General features: G+C 36.4%; 1 protein-coding gene across 13 annotated transcripts in view; it reads right to left on the bottom strand.

The window, feature by feature from the left end:
- Positions 1–22,840, bottom strand: part of CTNNA3 (catenin alpha 3) — a 1,677,393-nt gene that overhangs the window by 40,862 nt on the left and 1,613,691 nt on the right. For all 13 annotated transcript variants that reach the window (XM_079899786.1, XM_079899790.1, XM_079899787.1 and 10 more), the window contains one exon: positions 12,839–12,973. In XM_079899786.1, the coding sequence (XP_079755912.1) occupies positions 12,839–12,973 (135 nt within the window). The remainder of the gene's footprint in view (positions 1–12,838; positions 12,974–22,840) is intronic.

Below are 22,840 nucleotides of genomic sequence, written 5' to 3'. Positions count from 1 at the left end.
CCTGGCTTGCAGCTGAACTCAGGATGAAGTGAACATCAGGATGTCTGCATCCAGCTCTGCTCTTTTCCTTCAGCTGCACTTTGTCTAATGGGGAATTTGGCACCATCCTACAGCTGTCAAATACATCACGCTCGCTTTCAAGGCCTCTCTTCCCACCTCTCTGAAGTTCTGTGTTTCAGGTTGTTTAGCACACAATAGAAATAATGAGCCCCTTATCTTCTTTTCTAAGGATTGTTAACAATTAAGGTAATTCTTTTTTTCTAAAACAGAAATAGTCTTTTCCATTAAATTTTAAATTCTTCCAGTATTTTCCTTTTTAATAATATAGAACTATTTGACATACAATAAGAACATGGCAACAATTATAAGAAGTAAATTTAACAGTAGAGTCTCTCACATCACATTTATATTTTTCTTCCTTTTCCCCCTCCATTTCTTTTCTTCTTAACTTTTGTGTGTGTGTGTATATGCATTATCCAGATGTTTTATCCTCTCCATCTCTTAACTTCACAAAGAAAATTTAACAAAACGGATCACTGCTGTTCTGTGAGAGATACCACAGCAGTCTCAGTAAAGCCATGTCAAACCAATCCTATACTTATGGACAGTATATTGCACCATTTTAATACACATCTCTCACTTTTCTCTAGGTCTAAAATTAACAGGTAACTCCTAAAGCATCTGATCTCATTCTCACTGATGGATATTGTTTAAGCAAAATTCCAGTAGCAGTCTTTCTAAACAAGTAAAAATAAAACATCTTGCTATGTCATATTATAATTTGGCAATTGGTGCTTAGAGGAAAATTCTGTATAAGAACTGGGAAGAGAAAGTGAGAGCAAAAGGAAATAAGAAGAAAGATTCTGAAACGACAGTGAAATAGGAAGCACCAAAAATCTGTCGCCCCACACAGACCACAACTGTACCGTACAATTGTCCAATCTGACTTATGTAACTATTTAGGAACAATGGAGTCTACTGAAGGCTTCCAACTTCCAGAGGAAGTTTTGGAAGGTACATTATGGTTAATTTATGTCAATTTCAGCTCTTAGCACAGTAGCAGCTATCCATCCCCCACTCCTTAGCCACTTGACAGGCAGCCGTGCACATGTTCCTGTAGTAGCGTGCATGCAACTTATGAGAGCTAGGGTGGAAAAAGTATGCTGTCTCAATATCAGAAATCTGTGATCTTATCCCTGAGTGCTGCTTCTCATCACAAAGGTACAGACAAAGCGGCAGAGGCCACTGTTGCACCTACCCTCATTGTTATAAGCCCTTTCCACTCTGGCTCAAGTGACTTCTGGGGCACCTGTCTTTACCCTCATTTTTCTTTTTTCTTTCCTCTTTTGGAAGCCAGATACTGAAGATTAGAACATTCAAAACTAACCACAAATACATGGGGAATTAGAAAGTCACTGCACATACCCAGGGGAAGGCACAGGCTCATAAAACACCTGAGAAGACCGCCAGGTTACACTTTAGGCTGATCACTGACACAGAGATAGACTGCAATAATCAAAAAGCAAAACAAAAGACCTCACAAAAAACCAAAAGCAAGCACACACATACACAGCAAACCCTGGGGAAGAAGGAGAATCTGATTTGCAAAATTACATTCAAATGACTAGTTTTCAACATAAAAGCACACAACATACAAAGAAATAAGAAAGTATGTTCTATTCAAAGGAAAAAAAAAAACAGAAATTGTCCCTGGGAAAGACATGATGGCAGATCTACTAGACAAAGACTTTAAAACAACTGGTTTAAAGATACTTAAAGAACTAGAGAAAGATATGGAGAAAGAAAATGATGTATGAACAAAACAGAAATATCAATAAATGGAAGCCAAAAAGAATCTCTGGTGTTGAAAAATACAATAACTGAAATGAAAAATTAACTAAAGGGATTCAAAGGCCAACTTGAGCAGGCAGAAGAAAGTATCAGCAGCCTTGAAGATAGTACAAAGAAATGAACAAGTCTGAGAAGCAGAGAGAAACAAGATTGAAGAAAAGTGAAGAAGAGCCTAACAGATTTGTGAGATATTACCAAACAGACCAACATACCCATTTGTGAGAGTCCCAGAGGAAGAGAGAAAAGGGGGCAGAAACAATATTTAAAGAAATAATGACTGAAAACTTCCCAAATTTGATGAAAGACATGAACATAAATATCCAAAAAGCTCAGTAAACTCCAAGTAGGATGAACAGAGAGACTCACTTCCAGACACATTATAATCAAACTGTTGAAAGACAAAGACAAAAAGAGAATTTTGAAAGCAACAAGAGAGAGGCAACCCATCAACTACAAGGAATCCTCAATAAGATAATAATCAGACTTCTCACTGTAAACTTTGAAGACCAGAGGGTAGTGGGATGATATATTCAAGGTGCTAAAAGAAAGACTGTCAATTGAGAATACTATATCCAGTATACTGTCCTTCAAAAGTAGGGAGAAATTAAGACACTCCCAGGTGAACAGAAACTGAAATAGTTCATTACTACCATTAGACCTGCCCTGAAAGAAATGCTAAAAGGGGTCCTGCAGGTTGAAATGAAAAGGCACTAGAGAGTAACTCAAAGTTGTATGAAGAAATAAAGGTCTCAGTAAAGGTAAATGCATGGGCAATTATAAAAGCTAGTATTATTTTAACAATAGTGTGCAACTACACTTTTTGTTTTCCATGTGATTTAAGAAGCTAACATTTTTTTTAAAAAAGCAATTATCAGTCTAAAAGTAAGTATGAATGTATTTTTGGTTTTTAACTCCACATTTTGTTTTCTACATAATTTAAGACACTAATGCATTAAAAATTTTATTTGTTTATGTTTTTGGACACACAATGTATAAAAATGTAATTCTGTAGCATCAGCAACTGAAAGGAGTGGAGAATAGAGCTGTTAAGGAGGAAAGAATTTGTATGTTATTGAATTTAAGCTGCTACAAATTCAAGTTAAAATGTCATAACTTTGGGATGGTAAACATAATCCCCATGATAATCACAAATAAAATAGCCACAGAATATACAGAAGATGGAATGAGAAAGAAATTTAAATATTCAGTACAAAAGAGAATAAGATCAGAAATTCTGACTTGGAAGGAACCATAGAGCTCATTTAATTCCAAACCTTAGTTTAAGAGATAGATAAAGAAACAAACCCAAAGAGATCTAGACTACAATCTGGGTCTCCTAATTTGGAGTCCAGTAGTTTTCCCTCCTGTTAGCTTCTCATGTTCAAGATGAAGAATGTGTTCTGGTCAGGCTTTCTTAAAAATCTGAGAACATTAAATCATCATTTTTATCAGTTAATACTGTGTTCAAGTCAGTGTTTTCCAAATCTTTCTATTAAAACCATTCCTTATCTTTGGGAGACTGGGATTGACATATATATATATATATATATATATATATATATATATATATATACACTAATATGTATAAAATAGATAACTAATAAGAACCTGCTGTATAGCACAGGGAACTCCACTTTGCTGTACAGTAGAAACTAACACAACATTGTAAAATGACTATACCCCAATTAAAAAATAATTCCTTATCTCTTGATGTCCACAGCAACTATCCCAGCTGAGTATACCAAGACCACCTCCTGCCATTTTGCCGCTAACCCCACTCGGAGGCTACAGAGCTTACTTTCAGTAGTGATGGAGTAAAGAACTTGAGAATTCGATTCTAGCCCTGACTCTGCTGTTAGATACTGTCATGCACTAAGGCAAGTCATTGAAAGTCCTTGACCTATTTCATTGTAGAGCTAATTTGAGTTAGTTATAACATGAAGAGATTATAAGATTCCTTCAAGTGTTATTACAACCAGATGCATAGCACAATCAAGAAAATCTAATCCACTGTGATATCAGCTTACCTAAATACCAAGAGAATTTCATAGACTACTTTACTACATTGCAAGGAAAAAAAAAAAAAAAAGAAAGAAAAGAAAAAAAAGACAATACCCCCACACCCTTTCTTGTTTTTAAAATACATTCTGGGCTTCCCTGGTGGCGCAAGTGGTTGAGAGTCCGCCTGCTGATGCAGGGGACATGGGTTCATGCCCCAGTCCGGGAGGATCCCACATGCCGCGGAGCGGCTGGGCCTGTGAGCCATGGCCACTGAGCCTGCGCATCTGGAGCCTGCGCTCCGCAACGGGAGAGGCCACAACAGTGAGAGGCCCACATACCGCAAAAAACAAAACAAAACAAACAAACAAACAAAAAAATAAAATATATTCTTTGAATTACTAAGGTCTATTACTTCCATTTCCCTCCTATTCAGCATTAAAAACAAACTGAAAACTCCCAACATTCTTGAGAGTTAAATTTATTGGCCAGGTGTCTTCTTCCTTCTCTTTACTTTTTCTCCTCGCCCTTCTCCCCTTCGTCATTTCTTTCATCTCTCCCCATTCCATTTCATACATCTCCTAGTCCTTCTATAAATCTCTAAATACTTCAGGTGATTTTCCAAATCTTCTTTTAGTTTTCCCAGTGTTCTTGATGACTACCAATGACTGCAGCAGGTTCAGAAAGCTCATTAACTAATTCCCTTAATGTCTTAACATGGCAAGCACATTAACCTACTAAATCATTCTGTATGCAATCCATTGCCTGCGTTCTTCAGGCCCTAGTGGCTCTTTCAGTCAATAGCTGCATTGTTACTGTTCCCTATCACTCCTAGTTGAATGCGCACTGCCCCTTGATTTCAGCTAAAGCTGAAGTGCTGTTGTTTGGCAAATTTTCCATCGTGCTGATCTTCCCCCCCCGACTGATTAGTTTTATTATTTATCCAATTTTTAAAATTGTGGCTTTGGCACACCTGCTCAGGGTAAGACAGCACAATTACACACATTAAAGGAAATGCACAAAACATGGTGATTATGTAATTAATTGCTAGCCTAGAAGCATAACACTTTGGGAAAGAGTAATTTTAAGAATTTAAAACAATTTTAATTATTTGATTTTTTTCTCTTAAACTTTATATACACACACACACACACACACACACACACACACACACACACACACACAGGCTAGAAGATAAGAATATTTATTTCTTTATAGCAAGACTCCTTTCACAAGGTAAAATAGCTTCCGCACTTGGCACCATGCTTAAGGACGCTAGAGGAACGATTGACAGATAATTTATTGGAATGCCCTTAGGTAACCCAGGTACATTTTAATCTTCTTAGAGTTATATTTGTAATGTATTCCTAATTAGTACATTAATAAGTCAAGAAGCCTATGGAAAATGATCTGCAACAGTAAGTTTAATTACATGGTTTCACTGTGTTTCGCTATCATTTTTTTCAGTTAAGCTTTTATATATTCCCCCTTTTTGTGAGACAGGATAGCCATCGGAAGGCTTCCTTTTCATGTGACTGAAGGATAAAATGAAGCTGAGTCAGTTTGCATAATCCAGGCAATGTCCTGGAGCTCAGCACTGGTAGAATAATGTCTAGCACACAGTATATCTGATTACTATCTCAAATCATTGGTATTAACTTAGATTATTTTCTCTTCTAAGCAATACTGGAAAGTCTTTGAATATATGGACATATTTACTTTGTTCTTTTGCCAAAATAAAACTGTGGATAGAGCACTCAAGTCTTAATCTTAATGGGAAATTACTGCTCCCATTTTACCAAAATGACTGTGTCTAAATGTTTTTATATCCTCATTCATCTGTATCTAAATGTTTTTATATCCTCATTTCTCTTCATTTATCTGTATCTGTTGCTCAGGAGAAAAGTTCTTTTTTTCCAAATCTACACTTTCTACCTGTTATCTTAATTCTACTCCTTCTCCCTTGCTTAAGATTTTATTCTATCAGTTACAGTCTTAATCCTTACAGATTCATTCTTTTCTGGCTTTTTGCTCTTTACGTAAACATTTGCTCAATTACTACCATTTAAAAAGTACATAAGTAAAATGCTAACAAAAAAAAAAGGGAAAAAAAAAGTAATAAGAAGAAGCTTCCAGCAATTCCATTTGCCCAAGTCTGTCTCAGTCTCTTCCCCAACCCCGACTTTCTCCTTCCTTTCAACTACAAACTGCTGGAAAATCTAGTGTAAGCTACTATCTTTTCTCTCTTACTGCATACTCAGTATTCAGCCCACTATGGCCTAATTTTTGCTTTCACCATATTACTGATCCTGCTTCAGAAAAGATGTAAAGATACCTTATAAATGTAAAATCCAATATGTGCTTTAAGGCTCAGTTAACCTGAATTTTCTGTGTTTCTAGTTACTGGCTATTGTATCTTCAATCATTCAAAAATATTCATGGACTTTATAGTCTAAAGGAGAAAATGTATAAAAAAGCAGATAATTAGAATATATACGAGTAGTGCTGTGACTTTTGTCATAATAGAGGGATATGGTATAATTGCTAGTTGTCACCCAATAACTATTCTCTCTTCATAGAAACAAAACTCTGATTTAGTTGGGGAAAGCAACATGCCTAGATTAAAACACACAGAAACAAACAAACAAATTTTACATTTTGTGGTGTCCTTTGCAGTTATACATAGCCATATAACTGAAGTCTTGGCAATAATATGTAAGAGAAAGCATTTGCAAGAGACTTAAAAAAGATGTAGGAATGTTTGCTTCTGCTTCTCTTCATTTTTACTGTCTGGAATACAAATGCCATAGCTACTAGAGTTAGAGAAGACATATTTTGATACTAATAAAAATGGAAACCAGAAGCCAAGCATAATAAAGCAAAAGACATAAGAGCCTGATTCCCTGATGACTTTGTGAAGCTGACATTCAGAACTGCCCATTCTTGGATTTATTTATTATTATTTTTTTTATGGAGATAGTAAACTCCCAATTTCTTTAAACGACTACAACTAAGTCTCTGTGTCTGACACAGGCACATTAGAATAACATGTGTAGGAAAAACATTCTTTCTGGATCTGTCTTAGCTATTTTTGGTCTTATTCAGCATACTTTCACTGGATGATCCCATCTATTTCTCCTTCATACCTCTCTCCTCAGTTCCAAAACCATATACCCAACTTCTCCTAGACTTTTCTCCTTGGATACCTCTTAGTTGCTTATGACTAAGTCACTTATGACTAAAACCTGAATGAGCTGCCTTACCCTTCTTGATCTGCTCTTTCTTCTGTGTATAGCTTTTGGCTAATGATGCCACTTTTAACTATGAAAGCTAACAACTCTCAAAACATTGGGGGTAAGTCTTAATTATTCCTTCTTTTTCATCCTTAAAATTCAATAGATCATTGATTCTAATCATTTCTACCTCAGAATTTTTTCTTGCAAGGATACATACATCTCCATTCTCACCAAGACTGCCTTAACCCGGGTTCTCACTGTTAATGCTCTCAAACTTTAAAAAAAATCATTCCTGAAGAGTCTTCTATCTTCCAGCCCCTCATCTTTCCATCTATCACCACCCTGGTAAAATAAAGATGTAGCATGCAGATGCATACACACACACACAAACACAAACACACACACGGGAATATTATTCAGCAGTAAAAAGGAATGAAATTCTGCCATTTGCACAAAAAAACATGAATGGACCAAGAAAGTATTATGCTTAGTGAAATAAGTGAGTTAGAGAAAGGCAAATACTGAATGCTATTACTTACATGTGGAATCTAAAAAATAAACGAATAAATATAGCAAAACAGAAACAGACTCATAAAGACCAAACCAGTGGTTACCATTGGAGAGAGTGAAGTGGGGAGGGGCAAGATATGGGTAGGGTGTTAAGAGGTACAAACTACTACGTATAAAATAAATAAGATACAAGGAGTCTCCCAAGGCAATAGAAATAAAACAAAAATAAACAAATCAGACCTAATCAAACTTACAAGCTTTTGCATAGCAAACGAAACCATAAAAAAAAACAAAAAGACAACCTACAGAATGGGAGAAAATATTTGCAAATGATGTGACCTAAAGGGCTTAATTTCCAAAATATACAAGCAGCTCATACAACTCAACAACAAAAAACAAACAACCCTTTCCAAAAAATGGGCGGAAGACCTAAATAGACATTTCTTCAAAGAAGACATAAAGATGACCAGTAGGCACATGAAAAGACGGTCAACATCACTAATTATTAGAGAAATATAAATCAAAACTACATACAAATATATACTACATATAAATATAAAATATAAAAAACTACATAAAAAATATAAAAAACTACATATAAATACAAATCAAAACTACTACTACTGGTCAAAATGACCATCACTAAAAAGTCTACAAATAACAAATGCTGGAGAGGGTGTGGAGAAAAGGGAACCCTCCTACACTGTTGGTGGGAATGTAAATTGGTACTGCCACTGTGGAGAATAGTATGGAGGTTTCTCAGAAAACTAAACATTGAATTACCATATGATCCAGCAATCCCACTCCTGGCCATATACCCAGAAAAAACTATAATTCAAAAAGACACATGCACTCCAATGTTCACTGCAGCACTATTCACAATAGCCAAGACATGGAAACAGCCTAAATGTCCATCGACAGAGGAATGGATAAAGAAGTTGTGGTACATATATACAATGGAATACTATTCAGCCATTAAAAAGAACAAAATAATGCCATTTGCAGCAGACAGATGCAACAAGAAATTATCTTACTAAGGGAAGTAAGTCAGAAAGAGAAAGACAAATACCATATGATATCACTTATATGTGGAATCTAAAATATGACACAAATGAACCTATCTACGAAACAGAAACAGACTCACAGACATAGAGAACAGACTTGTGGAGAGAGGGAGAGGGATGGACTGGGAGTTTGGGGTTACTAGATGCAAACTATTACATTTAGAATGGATAGACAAGTTCCTTATGTATAGCACAGGGAACTACATACAGTCTCCTGGGATAAACCATAATGGAAAAGAATATTAAAAAAAGAATGTATATATGTGTATAACTGAGTCACTTTGCTGTACAGTGGAAATTAGCACAACATTGTAAATCAACTGTACTTCAATAAAACAAAAAAAGAAGCAAGGATATATTGCACAGCACAGAGAAATATAACCATCATTTTATAATAACTATAAATAGCATATAATCTATAAGAACACTGAACCACTATGTTGTACACCTGAAACAAATACATTATTATAAACCAACTATACTTCAATAAAAATAAAAGGTTAGGTATGAACTCTTTAAAAAAATGTTAACTTCCAAATACATATATTGGTTTATACCTATTTCAAACTTCAACTTTTTCAATTACTCTCAATTGCCTACAGGATAAAGTTGAAATGTTGTTAGTGATCCTTTAGAAACACTCTCAGTTTCATTTAAAGCTTCTCTTCTATTTCCCACCCCCCTTAACACACACCAACAGACCTAGTTGTTTGCAATCACTTCAGACTGTTTGATATTTCCATAAAAATCCTCATCTTTCCCTATTTCTATCTTTCTACTTCAGTTGTTCTATCTACCTCAAATCCATTTCCCCTCCTTCCCTCATAAAGATACAGCTTTTTTGTTTTGTTTTTTTACCTATTAATCAAGGACCAAATTAGAGTCAAACCACTTTCTGGAGCTTTCTCTTGTTCACTTGCCACATCAGTGGAATTAATTATTCCTTCACCTCTTACCATATGCTTTTGTTCATTCAACTATCATATGGCCTATTACATTATTTTGAAGTCATTTTTGAATATTTAGGTATATTTTATGTACATTAATTCTGCACATATTTGAGGATCTTAAAGGAGGCTTTGCATCTCCCAGATGGTCTCAGATGCCTGGTACTGAGAGGATGCTCAATTCACGGCTGGAGTTTTGGACTAACTACACTTTGGTTTCGTTATAAATAAAATATGTAACTTCAGGCTAAATGCTTGCAGATAGACATAAGAATCATTGGAAAATTATTTTAATTAAATGGTCTATTATGAGAATGATTTCAAATTCCTTTATGTTATGAACTCAGCTTCTTTATCCTAAACCCTGACACTCCAGACCCAGAATACATTCTGCCCATTCACTCCAGAAATGCATTCCATTCATACCTATTTCCTTCTAACCAAATATATTTGTTAAAAGTAATGTTTCATGAACGTGATTTTGGAATACAAACTTTGAAAAGTGTAGTTTTGAATACCAAATTTCTGTAATTTTTAATGGGTTTCCCTGCTTTACAATCAGGTTTATTACTTTTCAGAAGACCTCATAGAAAAATGATGGTTTAGTTTAGAACCTCTTCTCAATTTAAAGAAGAAAGAAGACGAGAACTCAGGATCACAGAGAGAATAAAGCAATTGTGCTTTGGCACACACAAATTAAATGTATTTTATAAGCTTTCCAGGATCTACCTGCAAGCAGATGGCAGTAAGGCATGTAAAAAGGTGCATGACATGCTCCCTTTCTTCAGAGTTATTTTTTCTAATGCAAAATTGTGGGTGAAATGATGACAAAATAGCTTTGGATTTGCAATGCTATTCTTCATTTTATATAATGACAGCTTTTAAATTGTAAATAATGGATTCTAAATGGTTCATGCTTAATCTATCTGCAAAATACGTAAAGTTCATGAATTTGAATTGTCATATCAAACAGGAAGGGATAAAAATTCAATTTGTACATCTGGAGGAAATTATATTTGGAGGGACCATTAACAGTAATACATTTTAACATAATGTATAGGCCAAACTTCTATCAACATTTTTGAAAGCTTAGCTTCAGACAACATGAAGAGGTAAATATATAATTGGAAAAGAAAATTCATATGGATTTAGACCTTGTGAATGATGGTGAGTGTGAGAAACTGAGGAAAGTAAACAGATGACAGGCTTGGGTATACAAATAAACATATTTTTTACACATTTAAAGTAGTATGATGGGAACTTCCCTGGTGGCGCAGTGGTTAAGAATCCACTTGCCAATGCAGGGGACACGGGTTCGAGCCCTGGTCCAGGAAGATCCCATATGCTGGAGCAACTAAGCCTGTGTGCCACAGCTACTGAGCCTATACTCTAGAGCCCAGAGCCACAACTACTGAGCCCGTGTGCCACAACTACTGAAGCCCACACGCCTAAAGCCCGTGCTCTGCAACAAGAGAAGCCACCGCAATGAGAAGCCCGTGCACCGCAACAAAGAGTAGCCCCTGTTCGCCGCAACTAGAGAAAGTCCGCACACAGCAAAGGGGACCCAACACAGCCAAAAATAAATAAATAAAATAAATGAATTTTAAAAATATAAAAATAAAGTAGTATAATGTTAAGTGAGAAAATGAAGACTGAGTATCTAATAATCCAAAATAAAGATACAATATTTTTAAATGTTTATATACGTATATGCATTCTGTTTGTATATATGCATATATGTAGTCACACATGGAATCATATACCCACACACATGTCTGTGTGGATAGACAGTGACTACTTAAAATGCATCTTCCTTTGAAAAATGATAGGGAACCAATATAGCACAGGTTATGTTGGTTTGCATTACTGTTTTTGTACAATTTGAATATCAAGGAAACTAATTTTTTATCTCTAATAATTACTTAGACATAATTTCCAAATTATTCACTTTTAATTTTTGGTTTTCAGTTTCATCATAGATTCAAGCCTGTCCACCTGAACAGAGAAGGCAAGACCTTTGAAGGTAAACCCCCAGGTCTGATATTTACTAATAGGAATTTGGGGAAGCTATTTAACCTTTCTAAATTTCCTTTTTTCAAGTTTTAAAGAACATAAAACAAACAACTAAACAATCTATCTGGTATGTTATTGTGAAGATTAAATGAGACAAAATATAGGCAAGAGATAGTCAGTAAGGATTAGTTCCCAGCCACCTACCCTTGATGGTAATTCTTTGCTTTCTTTTTTTTTTTAAGCCAACTGTGCAGATTGCGGGATTTAGTTCCCTGACCAGGGATTGAACCCGGGCCCTCGGCAGTGAAAGTGCAGAGTCTTAACCACTGGACTGCCGAGGAATTCCCTTTGCTTTTGTTTTTGCAACTATGTTCTTTTGAAAAATGTTAGTTCATTGGGGGAAAGACCAAAGTCTGGCTAAAGAGCTCCCAGACTTACACATTTATATGTATGCTATCATTTTAAAAAATTTGTCCTCATGAATATAAGTTCCTAGAATGTTCATGATGTTTCACTTTAACTTAAATTTATAATCTTGGTCAATGTCCTTCTCAAAGTCACTGATAACTGAATCCAATATAGACATCAAATATCATTTTATTACAGACCCACTCTAGAGAAATGATCTACTGTTGTTATTAAAAGATGAGTAGAATAGGTAGACATTATTTCTACGATGGTCATTTTATAGCAATTTGAAACTCAGGGTCACCAAAGAATTTATGAAGGTTCCTCTAAACCTATTTACATTCTATCATATTCTACTGGTACAATTACATCTGGAGATAACAGTTTTCAAGACCTGAATTTCTATGATATAAAAATGAATAATGAGAAAGTGAATATTAATTAATAGTAATAAAGCAATTATTTCATTGATTTGCAATTACATATGCCCTTATTTTTCTAAAAAACTAGAGGATTCAATTCAGAAAACCATGCTCTAAATTCACATCCATTTCTTATACAAGGGGCTTACCAAACCTGATTCACTGTAAAATCTCTGAAGTAAATAAAGACAAGCTATACTGACTTAACATTTCTTTAAGAAATCTGGCAAGCTTTCTTGCTCGTTTAGTTTCATGCAATTTTAGATACTCCAGTTGAGTTTCTTCTAACCTACATGGCCCTAAACAATTTGGTGGGGTAAGGTGGGGTGTAGCTTCTTTGTTTCAAGCCTCTTCCACCCGTGGTGGGGTAAGTCTGGGGCAGTACTCACCGCTGACATGATGAGCTCTCCTCCCAGGCTCTGGATCTCAGCTTTAACCTGACTGCAGATTTTCAGCTGGTGAGAGTAGAATTTAATCTGTTCCAGGTAGGCCAACAAGTCCTGTTTGCATGATGGATCTGGGCACTAAACGTGCATGAGATAAAAATGGAAATAGCAAAACAAAGAGTAAGTAGATCAGAGCAATTCAATATTGAGATTGCAAGTATCTTATAAGGCACGGACTTTATTTGCATTGAGTCCCATTTCTCCGACCAAGGCCATGTAGATTCTGATATGCTTCCACCATTAGAAGAGTTTCTTCATGTTCCAACCTTAACTACTTTAGCATAGACAGAAGAAGTAGTAAAGGAATTTCCAGACATGAAAAGGTACATGAAATAATTGCCTTTAATTTATGATAAGGTTAGAAGCCTTAGATTTCATTTTTAGGTAAATCTGAAGAAGTATTTAAAATGCAATTATTCCCTTCATCTAAAGTTGTTATTAGAATACTCCTCGGGACCCATAGTTCTGCATTGTCTGTCCTTCGTTATTTACATGGGCATTAAAAACATCTGCAACAAAACATATATTATGTTCTATTACTTCCAGCATTTAATGTTTTTAGCTATTACTGACAAAAGAAATCATTTCCACCTTAGCTAACAGCTGGGGATCTACCTGGAGCCAAGAAAGAGGCAGCAGCATACATGTTTTAGAGATGTATTATTATTATTATTATTTTTTGCAGTACGTGGGCCTCTCACTGTTGTGGCCTCTCCTGTTGCGGAGCACAGGCTCCGGACACGCAGGCTCAGCGGCCATGGCTCACGGGCCCAGCCGCTCTGCGGCATGTGGGATCTTCCCGGACCTGGGCACGAACGCGCGTCCCCTGAATCGGCAGGCGGACTCTCAACCACTGCGCCACCAGGGAAGCCCTAGAGATGTATTAAATTTCTTTACGACAAACAGTCTCCTACATTATGTTAGTTTCTGTAAGGAATTTCCTGGAGTAGAGCTTTGTGCTTAATCATAACATGATAAATATCTGTGGTCAGTGTTTAATGTTTGTGTTCTTTCTCCTATGCAATTAGAATAGATTTTTAAAAATCCCCAATAACTTAATTTCACTTTAAAAACATTCATAAGGATATGGAAATATGAACTGTAACTTATATGCAAAGATATTCACTGCAGCCTTACTTACAATAGCAAAATTTGGAAATAAATATTCTATAATAGTGAAAAGATTAAATAAGGATACATATCTATATAATGTGATATTATACAGTCTCAAAAATTAATATTTTCAAAGGAAAATGTTTTTGGAAGGAAAAAACACAGCATTTAAAATTTCACATACTGGGCTTCCCTGGTGGCGCAGTGGTTGAGAGTCCGCCTGCCGATGCAGGGGTCACGGGTTTGTGCCCCGGTCCAGGAAGATCCCACATGCCGCGGAGCGGCTGGGCCCGTGAGCCATGGCTCCTGAGCCTGCAAGTCCGGAGCCTGTTGCTCCACAATGGGAGAGGCCACAACAGTGAGAGGCCCGCGTACCGCAAAAAAAAAAAAAAAAAAAAAAAAAATTCACATACTATCTCAAAGTATGTAAAAAATATGTGTTTATGCTTGTGTTTAAAACATAGAGGGAAATAAATATGTGAAAATGGTAAATAAACACGATATAATCAATATTTTTCACTCTTCATATTTTACATATCTAATATATATTACTTAAATTATATTATTTCTATAGTAATAAAAATGTTATTATTTAAAAAGCTTTAATTCTAATAGCCTAAAATGAAAACTGAAAAGCAGGATGAAAGACCTGAAAGTATTCCATGCATTTCTGCTTTTACGTAGTAGTTAATAAGCTGGAGTGTTGTTGAAAAAATCCTGAGAATCTTATTCTCTTTTATATTTGCTAAATAGACTAATCTACATAGCTCCAGAATGTGTGGACAAGATGAGAACATGTGACTTTTGAGTAAAATTTAGTCAACAAAGGTAGCAAAGATATCAATTCTTCTGCAGAAATACTATCAACCTGCTAGATAGGCATGGACAGATGACATGACACATGATAACCAGACAGACAGACAATCAGATAAGATGATAGAGAGACCGTGATATTAAGGGCGTTTCTCAAATTTTTAACACAGAAGAAAGGATACACCCACAAGTCTCATCAGGAGGATTAAACTGTAACTAAGTAAGAAGAAAGAGAAGGAGAGGAAGGAAAAGAAAAGGAGAGAGAGAGAGAGAGAAGGGAAGGGGGGAGGAGGAAGAAGAAGCAAAAAACAAGTAAAGGAAGGGATTTCTCCAATTTACACATGAGAAATGAGAAGTTTAGAAAGCATAATAATTTTCCCAGGATTGAAGAGCTTATGCTAGAGCCAGTATTTGAATCCATATCTACTTGCTTTTAAATCCATTTTATTTTCAATCGCTGAACTTAGGAGAATTTGGAGTGAATTTTTTTTTTAATCACAGATTACCATGGGTTGCATAATTTCAAGGAAAAAGAGAATTTATGGGAAAACTATGTCTATTTTGAAATAAAGATTGCTTAGATTTTTTTAAAGACAAAAATTAGCTATCTAGAATTACCTATAATGATGACAGGCAAGTCATCTCATTGTTTTACCACGACAGGAAGTTGATCTTTATTAGGTACTTCTTATGTGTCAGGCACTGTGCCATGTCCTTTACATGCATAATTCTAAGTTAGTATTCATAGGGTCATTTTACTGAGATCTAATTATTGTCATTTTGCATATTTGCAAGCTAGGTTTTGGATAGAATTTATGATTTGTGTAAAGATTTGAATTGAGTTTTCTCTGTTTCATTCACTACACAATGATCTCTTATGACATTCATTCAAAACGTTGCTTTGTCTATCCTGAGTAATGAATGGTCTTATCTATTGTTTGTTCTTATGGATGGACTCAATGATAATCTTTGACACATACAGTGTTCTATCTGTCATATACTCTTCTAGGTGCTTTACCTATATTAACTCTTTTAATAATCACACAACTTCATGAGGCAAGTTCTATGCCTCCTTCTCTATGCCTCAGTTTCCTCCTTAACAAAGGAGGAAACTGAGGCATAGATAAGTTAATTGACTTGCCCAACTGAGAAATAGTAGAGCTGGTATTCAGACTCACATGATCTGGCTCCAATCCCTACCTCTAAGGTCTAGGAACAATATCAGTCTTCCTGCCAGTTTTGTCTTATATATAAACAGTAAATTGCCACTCTGATTTGTACATTGGTTGCTTAAATTGACACTCTTATCTGTATACTGTAGGTAGGATTTGGGTGAATTTGTTCCTTAAAGACCAGCACCACTATATAACTTCCGATACAATCGAACTTGCAAATTAATAATCAGATTGTTAACTGATAACCAATGTTGCAATCACCTAAGTTTAAGCAAAACATACAGTCTCTCTCAAGACACTTTCAAGGCCATGCTAGAAGAGTCTAGAATTGTGTTAAGCAAAGAATGAGTCAAATGAGTAGAAAGTTTGAAGTTGAACTTTGGAAATTAAAAGTTACTTGACCCAGGGCTTCCCTGGTGGCGCAGTGGTTGAGTCCACCTGCCGATGCAGGGGTCACGGGTTCGTGCCCCGGTCTGGGAAGATCCCACATGCCGCAGAGCGGCTGGGCCCGTGAGCCATGGCTGCTGAGCCTGCGCGTCCGGAGCCGCTCCGCAACAGGAGAGGCCGCAACAGTGAGAGGCCCGCATACCGCAAAAAACAAACAAACAAACAAACAAAAAAAGTTACTTGATCCAGATTTATCCTTCATTCCCAGAATTGATGAAAATGTTGGTTACACCTAAAGATAGTAGTTTTATAAGTGAAGTATGAAAAACATAGTGATTGGTAAATTCCATACTATAAGACTTGTTAAAGCCTTCTTTTCTATTGACATTTGGAAGGTCTTTCTGAGTCACTTTTAGCTGCCCAGAAGCAGAACCAGGAGAATGAATCATTCCCACTTTAAGAATGCTCTTCTACTATTTGCCAAATCTCCGTTATTAAAATCAAATTATGTTTTCCTCACCTTTTATATTTTTACATAAAGCTAATTGAAAAAGTTTGGGACCTAGATTGGTACTGGGTGGGCCAAAAAAGTGCCTGACACATTTTTCATTTTCACCAAGAACTTTATTGAACAACGTATTCACCCATTTGTTCCACTACCTTCTGCCATTTTTCAGGCAACTTCATAATTCCGTCTTCCAAAAACTTTTTATCTTTTTAAGCAAAGAACCGTTCCAGGTACCTTTTACAGTCTTCCAGGGAATTGAAAATTTTTCCATTAAGAGAATTTTGTAAAGACCAAAATAAATGGAAATCCGAAGGTGCAATGTCTGGTGAATACGGCGGATGAATCAGAACTTCCCAGCCAAGCTGTAACAGTTTTTGCCTGGTCATCAAAGAAACATGTGGTCTTGCATTATCTTGATGGAAGATTATGCATTTTCTGTTGACGAACTCTGAACGCTTTTTGTCTAGTGCCACTTTCAGTTGGTCTAATTGGGAGCAGTACTTGTTGGAATTAATCATTGGGTTTCCTAGAAGGAGCTCATAATAGAGCAGCGGTCCCCAACCTTTTTGGCACCAGGGACCAGTTTCATGGAAGACAATTTTTCCACTGACGGTGGCTGGGGGCGGGGAGGATGGCTCAGGTGGTAATGCGAGCGACAGGGAGCGATGGGGGGCGGCAGATGAAGCTTCGCTTGCTCACCTGCCGCTCACCTCCTGCTGTGCGGCCCGGTTCCTAACAGGCCGCAGACCGGTACCGGGGGTTGGGGACCCCTGTAATAGAGGACTCCCTTCCAATCCCACCATATATACAACGTCACCTTCTTTGGATGAAGATTGGCCTTTGGTGTGGTTGGTGGTGGTTCATTTCGCTTGTCCCACGATCTCTTCTGTTCCACATTATTGTACAGTATCCACTTTTCATCACCTGTCACAATTTGTTTTAAAAATGGAATGTTTTCATTACATTTCAGTAGAGAATTGCATGCAGAAATATGGTCAAGAAGGCTTTTTTCTCTTAACTTATGTGGAACCCAAACATCAAAGCGATTCACATAACCAAACTGGTGCAAATTATTGTCAACACTTGATTTGAATATTTTGAGGATGTTGGCTATCTCCCAAGTGGTATAACGTTGATTGTTCTCAGTTACTGTTTTGATTTAACTTCAACTCTACCCGACCGTGCTGCACTGTCCAGAGAGAAATCTCCAGCACAAAACTTCACAAACCACTTTTGACGCATTCAATCAGTCACAGCACCTTCCCCATACACTGCACAAACCTTTTTGTGCGTTTCAGCTGGCTTTGCCCTTTCTTGAAATAGTAAAGCATAATATGCTGAACATGTTGCTTTTTTTCTTCCATATTCAATATTAAAATGGCTACACAAAAATTCACCACTTTTGATAAGTCTTTTTTATAAATGCACACTGATATGACAGCTGCCACCCATGATCTAACAAAATTGTTTCAAATGAAATTAAAGACTACTAAGTGCTACTAGAGCCATCTTAAGGAAGAAACCTCTCAGCCCACCCAATAGAACATGCGTGTCCTTTACTTTTCAAAAAAATAAAATTTGTACAAAAACACTTTTAAAGGAATACTGCTAGGGACTTTTAGTCAAATCAAGTGGTAGAATATCGTAACACATTTTGGTTATTATGTCCCAGTTTATTAAGATAGGAGATGTTAACCAGGACACCTGGTTAGCTTTTTAATTCATGGATTTTCTTTTTTTTTAATTTAAGTTTTATAACCACCAGGACACTCACTACAGACAAGCAGATGGCATGTCAGCCTAAGTGGTTTTGGCACATTGAACCGGCTTTCACTCTTCTAGTAAGATGCTTCATACCAATAGAGAATACATCATTTAGTAATGAGAGGAAAAGTGAAGAACATTTATTACCTTTCAGTTTGAATTTTAAGGGTATTAGCAAAGTGAATACTTTTAAAGACCTTTATTCCATTAGTTTAGCTAGTTTTTTTTTTTGCTCATAATGGAGTTTAAACTTTATTTAAGACACCATTAAAATGACTTTCGCAATTACAGACAACAAATTCTGCTAAGCTGGCAAAGTTTGTTAAGGGAAAGTTATTAGGTGTCATTGTGAATTTCTAGAGTAGAAATTTCAAGCAACCAGTGAGAGCAGAAGCATTCTGTGTCCATGACCTTTCCCTTCCCACAGGGCTCATTTCTTCACCTATACTCCAGCCCAGAGGCTGTCTCGTTTCACCTTCCTCAGGGTCACAGATCACCCATGATCCCATCTTTTTCTGTACTTTTAGTGTCTTTTTCTATCCTTGAATCTATCAACATAAAGTCCCTCAAACCAAAATTCCTCCCTCAACCCTGTAATCCCATCTTTCTCTCCTCTTGTTCACGAACATGCTTTCTAAAAAATTTCAATGCCACCCTTATTGGTGTTCTGAGTTTTCATTCTTGGGCATCTTTTCACTCTTACCCTCTTCTTGGATAATACTATCAATATATGCTGCTCTGGCTTCACTGATCACTTACAAAATAAACATGACTAAATCTCTATCATCCAGCCCTGTCTTCAGAAAATCCATATACATATTGTATTGTCCCAGCTCATCTCACTGTCTTATCAAGATTTCACACTCAACACATATAACCCCCCACTGTCTCATACTCCATCTTGCCTATTATAAAACCATTTTTCCGGTTCTATTAACTATCTCAATAAAGAGTGCTTCCTTCCTCTCTCCCATCTATTAAATTTGGTCAGTCATTTATTTGGGTTGATTCTACATCCAGAAATCTCAGCACGCTTTGAACGTTTTTCTTCTTTGTTATGCCTATCATTGCTGCTCTTTAGCAAACTACGGTTTCTAAGACACAAAAGAGAAGGGTATCTCTGGAAGTATGGTAAAAATACAGTGGGACTCTTTTATTATGTCATGATGGAGGACGACATTGATTCATATGGTCTACAGTGGACCTGCTGACTTGTGAGAGTTATATTTGGGAAATTATAGTTTGGCATTTTTCAATGCATAAATGTTGTTTTACCAGAAATTGTATATGTTGTTCAAATTTTGTCACATCTCCTTATTTAGACTAAAATGGTCTTTTAAAAACAAATTATTTATTTTATTTATTTTTGGCTGCGCAGGGTCGTCATTGCTGCGTGCAGGCTTTCTCTAGTTGTGGCAAGTGGGGGCTACTCTTTGTTGCGGTGCGCGGGCTTCTCATTGCGGTGGCTTCTCTTGTTGCAGAGCACGGGCTCTAGGCACGCGGGCTTCAGTAGTTGTGGCATGCAGGCTCAATAGTTGTGGCACTCACGCCCTAGAGCACAGGCTCAGTAGTTGTGGTGAACGGGCTTAGTTGCTCCGTGGCATGTGGGATCTTCCTGGACGAGGGCTCGAACCCGTGTCCCCTGCATTGGCAGGCGGATTCTTAACCACTGCGCCACCAGGGATGTCCCTAAAACGGTCTTTTTTAAAAAAAATATTTATTTATTTTGGTTGTGCCGGGTCTTAGTTGCAGCGTGAGGTCTCTTAGTTGCGCATGCAGACTCTTAGTTGCAGCATGCATGCGGGATCTAGTTCCCCGACCAGGGATCGAAGCTGGGCCCCCTGCATTGGGAGCATGGAGTCTTACCCACTGGACCACGAGGGAAGTCCCTAAAATAGTTCTGAGTTTAAGAACTGCTTCAAATTTATTTTTAGTTTCAACTTGGTTTGGACATACAATCATTGAGAGACGGCTATCAGTGACATATCCTTTGAACACTAATACAAATTAAAGACAAAGATATTTTCCATCTTCATCAAAGCTTCATCCTTTAGTAGGTATAAAGTTCTGGCCCAACCTACTTTTCTGCTTTATGCTGACTTCCATGAGAAATTCTCAGAAGGATTGGTTTCCCTATGTATTAGATTAAAACTCAAAACACATCATCTCCCTCCCTGAAACCTGAAACGTGTCAACTGAAGAGTTACGGGATTGAAATGAACTTATACAAATGTTTTACCCTGTATAAAGAATATGGATATGGTAAGGATGGTGGAAAGGTAATTCAGACAAATTTTGATTCTTTGGAATTTTTGGTTAAAGTCAGCCAGCCACCTGTAAGGAGAAACTTTCCTCATCTTTCGTCTTCCCCTCTTATACCAAATAGCCCCTTCTTCCTAGACCCTAAAACACCTTATTCTGGGTACCCAAGGCTATAGTTTTGCATACATGAAATAATACTGAATATATAATCACCCGCCAATCATTTAAGATATTGTTTCAATGGGAAAATGACAAAGACCCAATAAAAAAGAAAAATAGTAAAGCAGCATGCCTTTTAACAGGAAACTCTTACTTCAAGGATGCAAACAGATAAAATATTTTCAGTATTTTATCTATTCCTATTTAATTTCTGAGAACCTGCTATGCATTCATTTTTATAAAGTAGGGGTTCATTAATCGGGAGAACAAATCTAGGTATCAAATTCTCTGTTCAAGATAAATTTCAGACAAATAATTGTGTCAAAATACAAATATTGTCACAAGATGCATCTAGAAGTTATATTCTTAAGAGACATGTTAGAATGATGTAATTAATGCTTCATAAGTTTCTTTTTAGTGTAGTTTTATTACATTTTTTTTACTCATAACATCAGCAGGAAAACAATACAAATCAGGCTAGCCACCAACAATATTTTGTCAAAATATCAATATAAATTACCCTTGGAGATTGTTTTCTTCATAGTTGAGTGCACTGTGTATGATTTGCCTTGTAATTCTTTATCTTGTTTTTTAAATGCCATCTTTCTTAAATTAGTTTTGGCTTTCAATATATTTAACACTGAAAATTCATTTTAATTGTGTCCTGTTATGGTTAGGTGGGAGTACCCAATCAACAATCTGGATATCTTTGCTTTGGAAAATTTACAGTGAAGGAGTATTAGGATTCAGACACAACACTCAGGGGTTAGAAAGTCCAATTTTGTCCTCTTCTTGCACAAAACACTTTAGCAGATGTTAATTTTATTTTGTTTCCTATTCACCTCTTTTCTATTTGAGGTAGGTTGCTTCTGTGACTAATTGAGATCTTTCAGTGTATTATTCCTACCTTGTGAGGTATTTTCCAGTTCATCTAATTTAGAATACCTGCTAACATGATGATTTATCATGAAGAGTCAAAGAATAGAAAGAGATGTGTACCAAGAGTCCGAAATACTAAATTTGTAAGAAGCATACTTTTCCAACTTGTCATTCTCTTTATTCATGGGGAAAATGTTTAAGAATTGTGATAACTAACAACATCCTGACCCTCAGGAATATACTGGCTAATGGAGACAGGATTTGTACCAGAGTTCTACAGGACTTAAACAACATGGTCTTGGATGGCATATGAAATCTACCTCACCATCTCAAGATAATTCTAAATCCAAGAGATGTTGAGTGATTGGGACAAGCAAGCTTACATTATGCTTCTGTATGTTACAACAGAAGATTTTCAGTCATCTCTTCCTAGCTACCTAATGGTAATGCCAGAGTAGTAAATTGTATGTAGTTATATACAATAAACATATGTTCAAGGAAGCAAGACAGGGAAGAAGGGTTAAAAAAAAAATCCAGGAAGGCAGAACTAGAAGTCTCAATTTGATTTCATTTCATTCTCTCTACATATGAACTTTGACTATGAAACTTTATAGAATGAAACTAAATTGGCCCAACTATATATATATTTCACAAATCCATGTTGGATAGAATTGAAGATTGATTGATGTTTGACCTTCTGACACTCTAGCCAAAAGCAGACTGGAAAGCATCATAAAAATTATTAAAAGGTTTTTGGGCTATTAGTTTGTTCAAAATTAAAAGCAAGCGATGTTCTGGCAGAGTTTTTTCATAATATACATTGACACTGTAAAAACTGCCTTACTTATTTACATTATTCAATTGTATTCCACAACCAATTTCAGT

This window comes from Stenella coeruleoalba, assembly GCF_951394435.1.
Source record: "Stenella coeruleoalba genome assembly, chromosome: 16".
Classification (NCBI taxonomy): Eukaryota; Metazoa; Chordata; class Mammalia; order Artiodactyla; family Delphinidae; genus Stenella; species Stenella coeruleoalba.
This window is presented reverse-complemented; position numbering and strand designations above follow the sequence as displayed.